The sequence below is a fragment of the Phocoena phocoena genome, chromosome 16, assembly GCF_963924675.1.
Source record: "Phocoena phocoena chromosome 16, mPhoPho1.1, whole genome shotgun sequence".
In the NCBI taxonomy this organism is placed as follows: domain Eukaryota; kingdom Metazoa; phylum Chordata; class Mammalia; order Artiodactyla; family Phocoenidae; genus Phocoena; species Phocoena phocoena.
Window position 1 is genome coordinate 30,374,035 of NC_089234.1, and position 17,037 is coordinate 30,391,071.

A 17,037-nucleotide genomic window follows, 5' to 3' on the forward strand; every position below is an offset into this window, starting at 1 on the left:
TTGTCTTTTTCTGTCTTTTTGCGCCGAGACCCTTATCACCTGGTGCCTAAACTCTGAGTAAAGAAGACATTCACCTATGAGCCCCTGAGATAACCCTATAATGACAGTAAATAAAATGAAGAGTGAGAACAAAATGAACTTGAAGATCACCTCCTGTGAAGAAATTGCACAATTTTCTCAGTACAAATTATAGATGGGAGTGGACAGGGCAGGCATGAAGACCTACAGCTGAGCACTGAATTTGATTTAGAAGGATTTCTGTTAGAAATGGGGGAGTTAAGAGCTGTGGCTTCAGAATGCCCTCCCCACAAACCCTCCCCTTTTTTTTTCTGTACGCTGGCCTCTCACTGTTGTGGCCTCTCCCGTTGTGGAACACAGGCTCCGGACGCACAGGCTTAGCGGCCATGGCTCACGGGCCCAGCCGCTCCGCGGCATGTGGGATCTTCCCGGACTGGGGCACGAACCTGTGTCCCCTGCATCGGCAGGCGGACTCTCAACCACTGCGCCACCAGGGAAGCCCAACCCTCCCCTTTGTGATATTCCTGCTGCCCCTACTCTACGAGTCCCAGTCTTGAGCTGTTTTCAAGATTTGGCTTGAAGGGGACCTCCACCCTTTTCTGATTAAACCTCTTCTAGACTGACTATTCCCTTCCTCTACACTTCCCTTCGCACTTTATACAACAGGGGTGCATGTTTAAGAAACGTCTTATCTTCAGAGCAAACAGGTTTATGCCTTTTAAGAAACATATTGAAGAAGTCAATAAAAGGCAGGATTTTCCACAAAAGACTTAAAGTAGTGGCCTTAGTGCGGTAGCTTCCAGGAATGATGTTTTGTTTTATAAGAGTGTTTATTGGCTATTTTGCTTCTCATACATGATCTAATTTCACCTTCACCGTTTTCTTCAAGGTAGGTGCTATATTTATCCCCATTTAGCAGGTGAGTTAATTGAGATTATTGAGGTTAAGGATCCTGTCCCAAATCACACAGCTAACAATGCAGGGCTGCCTGCAGAGCCCACGCTCTTATGTATTACACCTCCTGGGACACATTGTTATGGGCAGGTCATTTGTTTTCCCTTCGGTTATGGATGGAAAACCAGGAGGAAGCACTGCATGGGAGAGTTTTGCTGCTTTGTCTGCACCAGCCTTCCTGGTGTTCAAATGGAGTGCACCTCAGAGTGGAAACCTCCCTGTGCTTCCATCTCTAAATGAGGGGGTAGCACTAGACCACTGAAGGCTGAGCTCTCCCGGGGCTGACATTCTGTGATTACTGAGCATCAGTGGAAGAGGGGGGAGCTAATTGAGTGAGTTAGTAATTTGGTTGCCAGGGTAACTCTTTCCTGATTGGAAGGTAGGGATCACAGGGTTTGACACAGACTTTGCTGGATAGGAAAGTGGTGTCTGATGTGCACTCCATATTTCTGCTTCTGAGCTGGAAAAGGAAAGAGCAAAAAAGGGTAAAACAATTCAAATATTGTAGCATTTATGCCTAATTTAGAATGAAATCTTGGGGTGGCAGACTCTGGAGTTCTTTGTGAGGTGTGGCATTCTTTTCTCCAAATCACTTATTTGTCAATTTCCGTCTTAGTTTATTTAGTGTTTTTTTCATTGAGTTTATAGCTGTGGTCTTTTATCTTACCCAGGCCATTTTCTGTGGCCAGCTGTCTTCATAGGATGCTGAACGTAAGAAAATGGTTACCGCATACCTGGCTTTCCCTAGCTCAGCCTAGGGTTCTGGGGCATGGTTTTCCAGGGTTCCAATGGCAGGATCATCACGTTGGACAACTGCAGGGGTATTGTTTACATTGTAGTATATGTGTGGACTTCTGCAGTGAACAATATTGGACTATGTATGATGGTATCAGGCTATTGGAAAGAGGCCTGAGCTGGATGACCGGAGACCTGGGTTCTAGGTTCTGTTAGGCCTTTGACTTCGTAAATGACTTTGTAGGTCACTCTGCACTGCCCCCTTCCTGGAATATTTTTCCGCCTATAAAATGGTCTAATAACTTTTTTTTTTAATATTTATTTATTTGGCTGCACTGGGTCTTAGTTGCAGCACGCAGGATCTTTAGTTGTGGCATGCGGACTCTTAGTTGCGGCATGTGGGATCTAGTTTCTGGGGGCGCAGAGTCTAAGCCACTGGACCACCAAGGAAAAATGGTCTAATAACTTTTTAAAATCGTTAATGTAAACGCTGACTTATTCCAAAAGATGTCTTGGGGGTGACTAGTAAGATCTTGCAGGATTTTTAAAGATGCACGGTTTACACCCTGTGACGGTTACAGGGTTATAGTGCAGTTAAAGCACCTCATAGTAGGCATTAGTTTTCTCCAGTCTTCCTTTTTGAAGGAGGGGGTTGTATTACGTGAACCCTATGGTTGAGTCTAGCCTTAACCAATCATTACAAGAAGCCAGCACGTTTGGGGCAGTGGCATTGAATCATGGCCATCTTGGCCCTGGATTGCTCCTAACTCTTTGCCCTCCAGGAAATCCCACCTCATCTAAGTGAGGACTTCAGGGCTCCTCCAATGCCAGGGGAAGTCGGCACCTGACCACTTTCCTTTCGCTCAGAGCTCAGAGGTGGTAGCCCACTGCATTGTTAGAGGACCCCCTTCCTCAGTTTGTGTTAGAGCCTCCATAGTCACCATTCCTTTGCTGGGTGGCACTGGACTGAGTCTTCCACAACCCTTCCTGGGCAGGTTGTGGGAAATGGCTGGCTTGGTGTGTTCTGGAGGTACTTCTCAGAGGCCATCAGGGTCTGTGTGTGTATTTGAAGAGAGAGAATGGGGAGGTATAAACAACAGGCATTGAGTCCAAAAGGGAGTTAGAAAATCAGGTCTCTAAATCATACAGCACTCAATCCAGAAAGCACTTGTGGGATCACAGCATGCCCTTGTTTTATGAGAAACCGAGGACCCAGTCCATTTGCTACCAAGGGACAGTCCTGGGAAGGAAGGGGTAGGGACTGGACTATTCACCTCCAGGATGTGCCAGTCACAAGGAGCCTTTTTCTCATCATCTCATGTCTCATCTGTTGTACAGATGAGGAAACCGAAGCTCACAGAGGTTGAGCAACTTGCCCAAGGTCCCCACTTAATAAGGGGACTTGAACCCTGGATATCCTGTTGCCAGCATGGCTCCTTCCTGGAGGAAACAGACCAAAGTAACTGAGAACAGGAGGGACAGAGATGGGCTGTTCCGTCACTGCTTAGGGAGAGAATGGGAGTGAACGTGCCAAGGGCAAAGAGAGGAGAGGAGTCCTTTCATACCCTCCCAGTTGGCTTTCCCACTGCAGGTTTGCATCCTGAGCAGTCCCTAACCAAGGGCTGCCCCAGCCTAAAGGGCCACCTTGTGGAACAAGTCCACTTAATGGCCATAGAAAGAAAAAAGTGATAAGCCTCCCAGTCTGAAGTGACTGACTGATCTGATGTCCTTTGTTAATACAGTCAGAAGGAGCTTCTCCAGCACTGACTAGTAATCCAGAAGGCTCTAAGGCTTTAGTGAATGGGATTGGTCCAAAACCTGACCTCGCTTTCATTTAATTTCATGCCAGCACCAACACACACCCAGCCATGCAGGCCCTGTCTAACTAGTGAGCTGCTCAGACACAAAGCGCTCTAATTACCATCCACAAGCCAGGCTGACAAGGATTTCAAGTGTTTTCACGTTCATGGAGATCCGAGAAACGTGTTCTGTGCATCTTTCCCACCGACGACAAGTATAAAATAAAACCAAACAAAAAACCCAACGCATTTATTAAAAACAGATATTTCAGTTAAGTTAACATCCTATAATCAGGATAGCCACAATTCCAGACACTCCGCTGCGAAGTGTAGGTATGTCAATAGCCACATCTGGATGATGAACATGCCATTGAATCTTATAAAACTAAAACACCAACAATACCGTCTTAGATCCTTCAGACTGAGTGAATGTTATGTTACAAGCACTTCACCAGGTTCACAATGGCAAAGCCTGCAGCTTCTCCATTTGGAGGGTCACATTTTCTACTCGGTTTCCTTCACTTACAAAGGCGAGCTGGCATGGCTGGGGGAGGGGCAAAGGGAGGAAATCAACTCCATCTATCCAGGGAATTGCAGCTGTTATTGCAGAAGGCCCCGGAGAGCCCATTATAAGCTGCTGTGCTAGGCTGTGTGTCCCTGGAGTGCCCCATCACGTGGTGTCTCCTCAGCCCCCAGCTCGGGGCCCCCAAGAGCGCCAGCGCCACCCGCTAGAGTAGGACAGCAGAGCCGAGGGGAAGAGAAGGGACCCGAGGCCACTTCTCAGGGCAGTTTCCGTGAAAGCCCGGGGCGCGGCCGCCCGCGGGAGGCACCGGCGCCCAGCACGTCGCCGCCTCCTCACACCCGCGGTGGCAGCGGTGCGCGTGTCCTCAGGAGACTCCAGCACTTGCCAAACCCCGCGCTCTACTCCGAGTACAGGCGGAACCTGGCGACTCTCCCCTGCTGGAGCCCCGCAATCTCGTGTGCCCCCAGGAAACAGTGATCTTGAACCCGAGAAGGGGCGGACAGGCTGTGAAAATACACTTTCGAGGGGACCGAGGGTTCAACTCCGCGCCTTGCCCTCCCCTTTCCCCAGCACCTGTCGGCCCCACCTCCCATCAGCATCACAGGCGCACCGCCTTCCCCCGCCACTCAGAGAACTTCAGGCAGTTGCAAAGCGGGGGCAGAGAAAAGGTTACGTCTATTCAATTCCCCAAAACGTCCTTTCCCGGTGCCGCGTGTTTTGTATCAAGAACCAGCACCCCAAAATACACGAGATGGGTTTTTTTAAGTGTCGTAAAATTTCAAGTCTGGCAGTTTGAGGTACTCCCTGAAAGGATCTACACAGGTTCCTCTCCCCCAAAGTGGATCAGGAACCAGCCCTGGAAAGGTAAAGCAAGTAACTGGGATCATCCTCGTCCTTTGGGCGTTCGGCGATCCTGAGAAGCGTGGGCTGTGACCACATGGTCGTCAGGCTGGAGGGCCCGGAGAGGCTGCGTGGAACTGCACGCTGCGCCACCAGGACTGGTCACGCCAATGAGGAGTCCTGCTGACTGTGAGCTTGGGGTGCGCTCTGTAATCTGCCTTAAATAGGACCAACGAAGTCTTGTTTTTCAACCACATCGGGGCCCTCGACCTCAGTTCCCACGAAAACATTCGCGATTTTTCGATTCCTCGTCTTCATTAGTTATTTTCACGCTTCCAAAAGCGCGAGTTCACCAGTCTGAGTAGAGACGCAGCCCTCAGGGGGAACCCCTTGCCCTCCAGGCAGAGGCTGGCGCTGTGGCCACTCTCGGGGTGTTAGCTGCCGGGGACTAGAACGCCGTCGCCAGTTCTGAGCTGCGCCCTCCTCCCAGACGAGCCAGGGTCGCTGCAGGCCGCACGAGGGCTGCGGGGCAAAGGGGGCTCATGCACTGGGGCCGACAGAGGGCCCACGAGCTGGCGTCGGGGAAGTTTTGCGTGCAACTGCAGCCGTCGCGAATGAAGCCTCCGCACGGCCTCCTTGATGAGGTTCCCCGAGATCACGAGCTGCTGCAGAAGCCGGTGCGGGTCGTCGTCGCCGGTGCGGGCTTGAGGCTGTAGCCCGCGTCGCTGCTGCAGGCGGCGGGAGGCGGCGGCGTCCCGCAGCCATCCTCGCCGGCAAGGACCCGACAGCGGCTGCGGGGCGCCTCGTTTGTCAGCTCCCGAAGGCCCATCAAGGCTGGGCTGAGGGGGCAATGGGGACAGCGCGCTGGGGCCTGCGGCGAGCTCGGCCACAAAGTAGGGCGCAGCCCGGCCCCGCACCCGGCCACGGTCCCCAAGGGCGCAGCGCAGGGCCCCCGGGGGCGCCGGACCCCCAGTCTCGGCCGAGGCGGGCGGCAGACGCAACGGCAGAGCCGGGGCTCGGGCCTTGTCCGCCCGCACCACCGCCGGGGGTCGCGGGGGCTGCAGTGGCGGCCCCGGGGGCGCGCACGGGGAGGCAGGGCGGTCCTGCGCCGCGTCCAGCTGCAGCGTCTCGCCGATCTGGGCCACCAGCCGGTCCACCTCGCCCGAGCCGCCCAGAGTCACCGACTGTTCCAGTAGGAGGAAGCTGTCCTCCTCCTCCTCCTCCTCCTCCTCTTCCTCACCGGCTTCCTCTTCCTCCTCCCTCCGGCACGGCATGGCCCCCCCGCGCGGGCACCCGGAGCTCTGCGGGAGTCGCCGGCGGCTCGGCTGCCCCCGGGGCTCGGTGGGCCGCGGCGGAGCCGGGCGCGGTGCTGAGGCCGAAGCCGGAGCCGGGGCGGACGCGGAAGCCGGAGCCCGCCAGGCACTCCCGCCGCGCGCCAGCAGCCGCGGGAGCCGGAATCCTACCGGCTCGGGTTGATTTGTAAACAATGGGTGACGTTGCAGCCGGCCCCTACCACCGCGCCGGGGAGGGGTTGCGCCGTACTGTTGAGGGGCGGGGCGCCCTCTGGGCAGGGGTCCCGGGTGAAGCCTTGATACCTCTGAGCTCTACAGCACTGAATGCTGTCTGCGGGGGGCACTGGGGAGCCGATCCTCGCTCTCTCGGCCGGGCGTGATCGGTATTTCCAGAAGATGGACACCGGCGTGGCCTCTGTTGGTTTCATCCACACACAAGCAAGGACACTTACACCCACACACCCACACACTTCTCTCCCTTAGGCGCGTCAACTCATCTCTTTTTGGCATTTGCACCTTTGAGGTCCGGGATGCTGGCAATTTGGGAAGTGATGGCAGAGCGAGTGAAGCGAGTGACGGAGAGGAGAAGGCGTCAGGCTAGGGATCTGTCTGGAGATTAGGCAAACGAAGCTGAAAGAGATGAAAAGGAAGACGGAGACCTTGTGGTGCGATGGGGGTGGAGGATTGGGAATTGGCAAAGAAAGGCCACTGATTAATGTTTTTTTGATCAGGAGTGTGGGTATGTGGGGACCTGGACTAGGGCTGTCATTACTGGAGAGGAGGTTGCTCGTCTTGGGAGGGGCGGCGAGCTAGAAAGTTCTTTTAAGAAGAATGCCTCAGCCCAGTAGGGGAGTATCCTTTCTGAGGGGGTAGCAAGAGAAGAAAATGGTCAGCTATTTGGATGGAAATGGAGATACGGCCACCGTAACCCTTCATGATATCATGGTTAGCTTAATGATTAACCAAGACTTCATTTTTTAACAGAAAGAGGTAGAAAACGATCCTTTATCGTCACGTTGCCTGGAGGTTTAAAATCTTTATTCAATATCCCAAACCCTCAGGCCTAACTTCCAAACATTACACTTGTAGGTAGATTTTTGGTGGACCAACCTTTACAGGGAAGGGATAGTATCAGGGTGATGGAAATATTCTAAAACTGGATTATGGTAATGGTTGGACCATTAAGTTTTAAAAATCATTAAAATAAGTGAATTTTATGACATGCAAATTATATGTCAATAAAGCTGTTTTAACAATTAGCTGCAAAGCATGCACACAGAAACCAGGCAGTAGAGAGCTACTTTAAAATATGGAGCAGGGGAGTAGCATGATTTAGAAAGAGAGAGACTGGAGCCTGGGGATCCAGATAAGTAGAAACAAGGGTTTTGGTGGGCAGTTCCAAGATGATAATTACAGGAGCAAACTTTTTGGGAAGAATGGGATGGAGGAAAGAGGTGGGAAGTTGTTAAAAAAAAGAGTTGGGCTTATTTTTGTCAGGTGTGGAGGGAAGAATGTGAGAATAAAAGAGGAAGGGGCAGTTTGAAGAAAGCAAATGAATTTTTTAAAATTAATTTATTTTTGGCTGCACTGTGTCTTTAGCTGCGGCAGGCGGGATCTAGTTCCCTGACCAAGGATCGCACCCCGGGCCCCCTGCATTGGGAGTGTGGAGTCTTAACCACTGGGCCACCAGGGAAGTCCCCAGCAAATGAATTTTTAAATCTTGGGGATCGAGACTTCCACAGGGTGTCATAAAAATCATCACCTCCTTTTAGTGGATTCCGTAAGATTTTCTATATATGAGATCGCATCATCTGCAGACAGAGATGAAGTTTTACTTCTCCCTTTCTAATCTAGATGCCTTTTATTTTTCCTGCCTAATTGCCCTGGCTGAAACCCCTAGAACAACGATGAAGAGAAGTGGTGAGGGCAGACATTCTTGTCTTATTCCTGATCTTAGGGGAAAGCATTCAGTCTTTCACCATTAAGTTTGATGTTGGCTCTGTTTTTTTTTTTTTTTTTTAAATTAATTAATTAATTAAATTTTGGCTGCGTTGGGTCTTCCTTGCTGGCTTTTTTTTTCTAGTTGCCACGAGCAGGGTGCTACTCTTCGGGGTGGTGCAGGGGCTTCTCACTGTGGTGGCTTCTCCTGTTGCAGAGCACAGTCTCTAGGTGCGCAGGCTTCAGTAGTTGTGGCACGCAGCCTCAGTAGTTGTGGCTCATGGGCTCTAGAGTGCAGGCTCAGTAGTTGTGGCACATGGGCTTAGTTGCTCTGCGGCATGTGGGATCTTCATGGACCAGGACTTGAACCTGTGTCCCCTGCATTGGCAGGCAGATTCTTAACCACGGCGCCCCCAAGGAAATCCTTGGCTCTGGGTTTTCATAGATGGCCTTACTCAGGTTGGGGATGTTCCCTTCTTTTTCTGGTTTGTTGAGCATTTTTTATTAGAACGGGTCATCCTCTCTATTTCTTTATTTGAAATATATTTGACATATAGCCTTGTGTAAATTTAAGGCATCCCCTCATTTACAGTCATTCATTTGAGAGTGTGGTCAAAGCAGCACTTATTAGCTAGAATATTCTGAACCTAATTAGCTAAAATTTTTAGATGAAAATAATTAGCAGCAGTCTAAAATTTTTGTTTTTATTTTTTGATTCAAAATTTGTAAGCCTAATGCATGCATCGTTGTGTGTGTGAAAATGGTACAACCACATTGGGAAAAGTTCTGACAGTTGTTTTTTTTTTTAAGAATTGATTTCAGGGCTTCCCTGGTGGCGCAGTGATTAAGAATCCGCCTGCCAATGACTACTGATCCTGCGCTCTAGAGCCCACGAGCCACAACTACTGAGCCCACGCACCACAGCTACTGAAGCCCGTGTGCCTAGAGCCTGTGCACTGCAACAAGAGAAACCACCTCAATGAGAAGTCCATGCACCGCAACAAAGAGTAGCCCCTGCTCTCCACAACTATAAAAAAAAGGAATTGATTTTATTTTGTTGAGTGGATGCTTCCTCTTACAGTGATATGTGTTTATTGATATAGAATGATGTCATACTGTTTTTTTTTAATTTTAAAAAATTTATTTAATTTATTTTTGGCTGCATCGGTCTTCCTTGCAGAGCAGTGTTCTAGGCGCGCAGGCTTCAGTAGTTGTGGTGCACGGGCTCTTCCCAGACCAGCGCTCAAACCCGTGTCCCCTGCATTGGCAGGTGGATTCTTAACCACTGCGCCACCAGGCAAGTCCTATATCTTGATATCTTGATTCCAAGTTTCCCAGGTGTATGCATGTGTTAAAAACTCATTGAATCGTACACTTAGAATTCACTGTATGTAAATTTTACATGAAAAGTAAAAACTACACAAATATTGATTTCTAGTTAATAGACATGCTGGGTGAAGTATACTGATGTTTGCGATTTATTCTCAAGTGCACAAAAATGTGAGATGGATTGATATATAGATAGAAGGATGGTTAGGACAGGTAGGTATATGATAAAGCATGTATAGTAGAATGTTAATGTCACTGTATAACCCAGCAATTCCACTCCTAGGTATATACATGAGAGATTTGAAAACATGTTCACACAGATATTTGTACCCGAGTGTTCACAGCAGCATTATTCATAATAGCTCCAAACTAGAAGAACCTAAATGTTCATTAGCAAATGAATGGATGATAAAATGTTATCTATTCATACAATGGAATATAATTCATCATAGAAAGGAGCTAAATAGTGTTATATGCTACAGCACGAGTGAACCTTGGAGATGTTACGCTAAGCAAAAGAAACTAGACACAAAAGGCCACCTATTGTATGATTCCATTTATATGAAATGTTTGGAATAGACAAATCTTTCTATCTACAGATAGAAAGTAGATTAGTGGTTGCCAGGGTTGGGAAGAGAGGGGAATTAAGACTGATTGATAATGGGCGTGGGATTTCTTTTGGGGTGATGAAAATGTTCTGCAATTAGTGGTGATGTTTGCACAATCTAGTGAATACACTTAAAACCACTGAAGCACACACTTCAAAAGTGTACACTTTAAAATTCACTTTAAAGTGAATTTTATGTTATGTGAGGTATAGCTTAATTTTTTAAATGTTAATGGTAGAATCTGGGTAGAATTAGGTGCTGGGTAATAGGATTGTTCATTGTTAAATTCCTTCAATTTTGTTGACTGAAAAATTTTAGAAAAAAATAAATTAAATGTTAGAAAAAAATAAGCCACAGAAAGGGGGTGATTACTTTTGTGACTGCTTTTAGAACTGCCCAGGGCACAGAGGGCTGGCTCCAGGCTGACTACTGGGAAGGAAGGGAGAAACTGTACACCCTGCTGGCATGTTACCTAATGCCTGACAGGGCAATCCTGTGGATTCACACTCCAGGGTTGAAAAGATGTAGACAATCTGCTGCGCGTCGACTAAATTCTTGCCCAATGTGGAGGATTTCCAACTGTATGGCAGGATTGGGGCTTGCCACTGTTTTAGAGACCAGCAGCATCCCCGAGTGATGGGCCTTGGAAGCAGCAAAGCAGACACAGGCTTGCTCCTTTTCCCCTCCCTTCATTGCCTTCCAGCTCCCAGACAGGGAGGCTCTAGGAGCTGGGCTGGTTGGGGAGGAGGGATTTGTACTGAGAGAATTTAAGAGATTAGGGGATTCACACTGAGATGCAAAGAGGTGCTAATGAGTTATTAAACACCTCTCTGTAGAGTAGCAGCTACAGAAAGCTGGAAACACTGGGAAGGCAGAAGTTGAAAATGTCTTAGAGACTGCTTATGGGGCAGGGGAGATAATTGTCCACTGGTTAAACGGGGTGCTAGGAATAGTCAGGTCTGTAACTCAGTAGTTAAAATGGATTAAAGGATTGGGCTAACACTGGTGCAACAGTGTGGAGTATTTTGCCATTTATAAAAGTAGAAAGGACTCAAGATTGGAAAGAAGGTTTAGAGGGATGCAGCCCCAGAGGTGGAGACTGGAGTAATGTACTGAGTAGAATAGGGTCCCTTCCAAATTCATGTCCACCAGGAATCTGTAAATGTGACTTTATTTGGAAATAGGGCCTTTGAAGATGTAATCAGTGTAATGTGAGGTCGAACTGGATTAGGGTGGGCCCTCATCCAGTGGCTGGTATCCTTTTAAAAGAGGGAAATTTGGACACAGAGACACACAGGGAGGATGCCATGTATGGACAGAGGCAGAGATTGGAGTGATGTTTGCCACAAGCCCAGAAACACCAAGGATTGCCAGCAATCACCAGAAGCTAAGAGAGAGCATGGAGCAGCTTCTCCTGCCGAGTCCCCAAGAAGGAACTGGCCCTGCCAACCGACACCTTATTTATATCAGACTTCTGGCCTCCAAAGCTGTGAGAAAATAAATTTCTGTTGTTTTAAGTCACCAGGTTTGTGGTAATTTGTTACAGCAGCCCTGGGAAACCTAGTGCAAGCAGTTTCAAGGAATTGTTTAAAATGTGTAAGCTATGGAGATTCAATGGAATAACTGAAGGCCTGAGAGCCTCTCTGATGGATTTTGAGTAATACTAGGCCCAGCCTGATCTACCATTAGAACAGGAAAAAAGAATGAAGAGATGAAAAGACAAGGGACCACTACACCCTCATTGTATTTTTAAAAATATTTATTTATTTATTTGGTTGCGCCGGGTCTTAGTTGTGGCAGACGGGCTCCTTAGTTGCGGCTCCAGGGCTCCTTAGTTGTGGCATGCGAACTCTTAGTTGCAGCATGCATGTGGGATCTAGTTCCCTGCCCAGGGATAGAACCTGGGCCCCATGCATTTGGAGTGTGGAATCTTATCCACTGCGCCACCAGGGAAGTACCCCTCATTGTTGTACGTTTTTGTTTTTGTTTTTTAATCTGGTTGTGCTGAGTCTTAGTTGTGGCAGGCAGGCCCTTTTTAGTTGCAGCTCACAGGATCCTTAGCTGCTCCAGGGCTCCTTAGTTGTGGCAGGCGGGCTCCTTAATTATGGCATGTGAACTCTTAGTTGCGACATGCATGTGAGATCTAGTTCCCTGACCAGGGATCGAACCTGGGCCCCATGCATTGGGAGTGTGGAGTCTCATCCACTGCGCCACCAGGGAAGTCCCCCCCCACCACACTCATTGTATGTTGATCATGGGTAAAAAAATGGCCATGTCAGGAACACATCTCTACAGGGACTATTAGGATGATCCTACATAGGCTGATGCAGTTAACGCTTTTATTTCTGGGACTGTAGAAAAGACTGTACTGCCCTTGCCAAACCATGGCAGTGGGAATGGAAAAGTAGATACTCGAACTTACAGAGTGATTGGCTATAGGTGTCAAAGGAAGACAGTCTCGGATCTGCAGAGGCTTTGTGTCTGTCTGGATGCCTGAGTGTCAACAGAATCGGAAATCAGGAGAGACATGGTCAGGTAGTATAATTCAGAATTTTTAAAAAAGACTTTAGTTTTATTTATTTGAATAGATAATACAGCCACGTGGTTCAAAATTCTAAAGGTCAAAAAGAGTACAGTGAAAGAAAGCCCTCCCCCCATTCCTGTCCCCAGCCACCCAGTTTCCCTTCCTGGAGGCAAACTATATTAACATTTGTTGTATATTCTTTTCAAATATATTTTATGCATTTACATATATATTTTCTATATTCTGCCTTCGTTAAATAGTAGTTATTAACAGAAGCTGCAGGTTGCCTCCCAGTTACTATCCTTCCCTTCAACACCAAGTTGTAGCAGCACCAGAGCCATAGACCACATTTTCCGGCTTCTCCTACAGCTAGATGGGGCCATGTGATTAAGTTCTGGCCAGTGAGGTGTAAGTGGGAAGTGTATGGTATTTTTGGAAAATCTCGCTATTAGGAAGGGGGCCAAGTGCCTCTCTTTTTCTTTCATCTTGTCTCCTGGAATGTGGATGTGATGGTTAGAGCTCTAGCAGCCATATTGAACTATGAAAGAGCAGTGAATTTGAAGGAATCTCAAACGAGGTCTGAAGACACAAATACAGTCCTAGACTTCCTGCCTCCAGATCTCTTCTATGTGAGAAAGAAATAACATTCTATCCTTTTAAAAAATTTTATTTACTTAATTTACTTATTTTTGGCTGCATTGGGTCTTCGTTGCTGCGCACGAGCTTTCTCCAGTTGCGGCGAGTGGGGGCTACTCTTCGTTGAGGTGCGTGGGCTTCTCACTGCGGTGGCCTCTCTTGTTGCGGAGCACGGGCTCTAGGCACATGGGCCTCAGTAGTTGTGGCACGCGAGCTCAGCAGCTGTAGCTCACGGGCTCTAGAGTGCAGGCGGAGTAGTTGTGGCGCAGGTGCTTAGTTGCTCTACGGCATGTGGGATCTTCCCGGACCAGGGCTCAAACCCGTGTCTCCTGCATTGGCAAGCGGATTCCCAGCCACTGCGCCACCAGGGAAGCCCAACATTCTGTTTTGTTTAAGTCAACCAGGAACTTTTAAAAGACAATGCTAATATAATCAGAAAATCTTCAAAGGTGATTTGGAGGGCAACGCCAGTCAGGCAAGGCCTGTGGGAAGTACTCAGATCAGGAAATGAAGCAGATAATAATAGTAACTACCATATATTGATTAATTTTTTAACAGTTTTATTGAGATATAATTTACCATAAATTTCACACATTTAAAATGTACAATTCAATGTTTTTTAGTATATTTAACAGAGTTATGCAACCATCACCATAATCTAATTTTAGAACATTTGCATCACCCCCCCAAAGAAACTTTGTATCCATTAGCTATACAGAAAAGCACTTTACAGATATTATTTTCTTTAATCTTCCAATAACCTCTGAGTTTAGTATTATCCTTTTTCATGGATAAGAAAACCTAGGCCCAGAGTTAAGAAAAATTGTGCAAGGTCACACAAACTACCAGAGCCAGAACCAGGATTCAAACTCAGTTTTGGTTGATGCCAAAGCCTGACCTTCTCAAACCACTACCCAGGTGCTGTTACCCAGGTTCTGCAATCTGGTCTTTTAACTTGCCTGGTTCTTGTTTGCCAAGGTCTGTTTCTTTCCTCCAGTGCCTCTGCCAGTTTTCATGCCTTATTTCTGGTCCCGTTGCCCATGCTCTTCATGTTTCCTTGACTGGGCTCATGCAACTTGTGTCTGGGCCCTAGCTTCTTTCCCTTTAATCCACTCTTCTGGCAGGTCAACTTCCTAATGCCCAGCCCTGCTCAGGTTACTCACCACCCGTACTCTGAATAGGTCCACATTACCTCCTGAGTAAAACCCTCAGCTTCTTAACATGGTATTCAGAACTCAGAGGCCTGGCCCTGGTCCACTCATCCAACCTTATCTTGACCCTACAGAAGCCCTTTGCTCTTGTCACACTGGGCCCTTGCCAGCTTCCAAATGCATCTAATATGTTCCTGTCTCCCCATGTTTAGTCCTGTTCTTTTTGCAGAGAATGTCATCCCCCCAAATTTCTACCCATCTAAATCTTACTCAGTCCAGCTACAAACCTCCTCCAACAGGCAGTGGTTCCTCCTGCCCTCTGCCCTCCCACCCCATTCAGTTCCCCCAGTGGGGCTCTTACTGCATACTTCCTTTCTGTATTTACTTGGGCTGGCCTAGACTGTAAAATCCAGAGTCCTCTGATTGGCCAGAGTTATTTTGCCCACTCCTTTAGCCAGAGGTGGCATCAATGCCACACAAAACGCACAGAGGATAGAAGAGCAGAGGACCCCTAAAGTGATGCTGGGTGCATTGAAACAAAAACTTATGTCCAGTAGTGGTGGGATGTAGTTTCAAGACCCAAGTGACCTCACTATTTCACTTATTACTTCTTTGATTTATTTGATTCACTTGATCCTCTATTCATTGAATAAATAGTTGAGTGAGCAAAGTCAAATACACTCCTTAACCCACAGAACATACAGTCTCGTGGGAGAAGCCAAAACGAATCAGTCATATAAACAAATCTAGAAATGCAGCAAATATAAAACGGTAATCTGAGACACGGTTATTGAATCCTCCCGAGAAGGTTTTCAGGTTTCCTAATCCACATGATTGTGTAAATTATTTTAACTGGGTGACAAGCTTTTTATTTCACAATTAAAGTGGTCCTTTAAATTTGCATGTTCCAGAAGAGGTGCCTTTGGGTTTAATTCACACTGAAGTGTGAATGAATGAGCAAGGCAGCCCTCTCTTCCTACAGCCTTGAAAGAAGATGAATCCTATGGTTGAGGATGACTGCAGAGGCCTAAGGGGGCTAAAGGACAATTTCCTTTCCTTTCTGATTTTGATTGGGGGACACTTTGAAGCTGCCTCTGAAGGCTCCTGTCTACAGGACAGAGAGGTGGGGAAGCCATTGGGCCTTTGCTGACCTTCACCCTTCTTAGTTGCTATAGAAACTTTATGTGCAAAATTTCTCTCTATACCAAAACAGCCTCCACAAGAATGTGTTATAGTGGCAGGAAAAAAGGATCCCTCCAGGCTTCAGCTCACATGACAGTGGAGATAACACTCAGCATGGAGAGTTCATAATGTACTCGTTACCCTTCTTAGTTGCTATAGAAACTTTATGTGCAAAATTTCTCTCTATACCGAAACAGCCTCCACAAGAATGGGTTATAGTGGCAGGAAAAAAGGATCCCTCCAGGCTTCAGCTCACATGACAGTGGAGATAACACCCAGCATGGAGAGTTCATAATGTACTGGCCCATTCCTGAACATCACATGTATGTTACTGCTTTGAAACTTACCATCAGCACATGGGGCCTCCTCACCTGAGGTTTGGGGTTTTTGATTACAGCACCAGAGAGATTCCAATTCAAAACGATTTGGTTGGTTTGCGGGTCTTCCAACTCACCCTGTAAGACTCAGGACCACTGCTGCCTCCCTCAGACCCCGCCCCACGTCAGGCCAGGCAGCTTCAGGCTTTCAGAGAATTTGGTCCTTGCCTCTGCTGTGGCCCAGAGAGCCTGGCCCCCTTGCCCTCCAACTACAGTCTGAGCTTTTGGAAGGTAGGATTCATGGCTCATTCAACTCTGTAGCCCCAGCGCTGAGCCCAGTGCCTGACAGATGGTGACTTCCAATGAGAAATGCCCCGGGGCTGCGCACGCTTCCAGTCCTCCTCGGCCAGCCTCTGGCCACTGACCTGGCTGTTTCCCAGCTTATTATCCTGGCTGGGGAAAATGAACCCCAGAACGTTTACTCTGAGGTTCCAGCCCCAAACTCGGTCACTTGCAGCTGCACAGAACTGGTTCCTCTTTCCTTCAACTCATTGAGTTCCCTCCCCCGCTCTCTGGCCCTGTGGCCACTCTTGAAGAGGATTCTGTAGCAGAGCTGGACAGTTTTCTTTTTTCAACATGTGGAATAATGTAGATGTTAGTCTTTATTGTGTCTGAAGGAGACTGAAGGGTTAAGCTGTGCCCCAGCCCAGAATAATCAGGTGCCCCAGGAAGTAAAAAATTGGGAATGATTTGTAGCACACATTTGTCCTTTAATTTTTTCCCATTTTTGTAGGTAATTCCCCACTGGGAGAGCTTTGTTGGGAGACAGAGCTTCCCCCAGGCAGAAGGGTAGAGGCAAGCGACCTAGGCCAAGTCAATCAGATGTTCTCCCTAATGACTCTGCCTCTCCAGGGGGTGACGTGGGGACCCACGAACAGGTGGGAAATCAGCAGAGGGGTAACTATGCTTAGAGTCAAGTGGCACTGAATGGACCGACCTTGGCTGGGTTTCCAGCTCCCTAGTCCCCTTCTTTCCTGCCAGCTCTTCAACCTAGTATCCTTCCAACAAATCCAGTTTCTGTTATGGTAGCCAAAGTCAGTTTCCAGTGCTTGCCACCCAGATTGACATAAATCTAAATGTACACCTGGAGGGAATGGTTAAAATAAACCAGGGAGCATCTATAATGTGGAA

The 17,037-nt window shown here is 47.9% G+C and overlaps 1 protein-coding gene across 1 annotated transcript; it reads right to left on the reverse strand.

The window, feature by feature from the left end:
* Window positions 1-5,303: 5,303 nt before the first annotated feature.
* FRAT1 (FRAT regulator of WNT signaling pathway 1) lies at window positions 5,304-6,143 on the reverse strand. Its single transcript, XM_065894720.1, has one exon. It carries the CDS (start codon window positions 6,141-6,143, stop codon window positions 5,304-5,306), a length of 840 nt encoding a protein of 279 aa, XP_065750792.1.
* Between the last annotated feature and the right edge of the window lie 10,894 nt (window positions 6,144-17,037).

Bases quoted from the DNA above. Each gene is read 5' to 3' on its own strand.
- FRAT1 (XM_065894720.1), bottom strand. From the start codon at position 6,143: ATGCCGTGCCGGAGGGAGGAGGAAGAGGAAGCCGGTGAGGAAGAGGAG.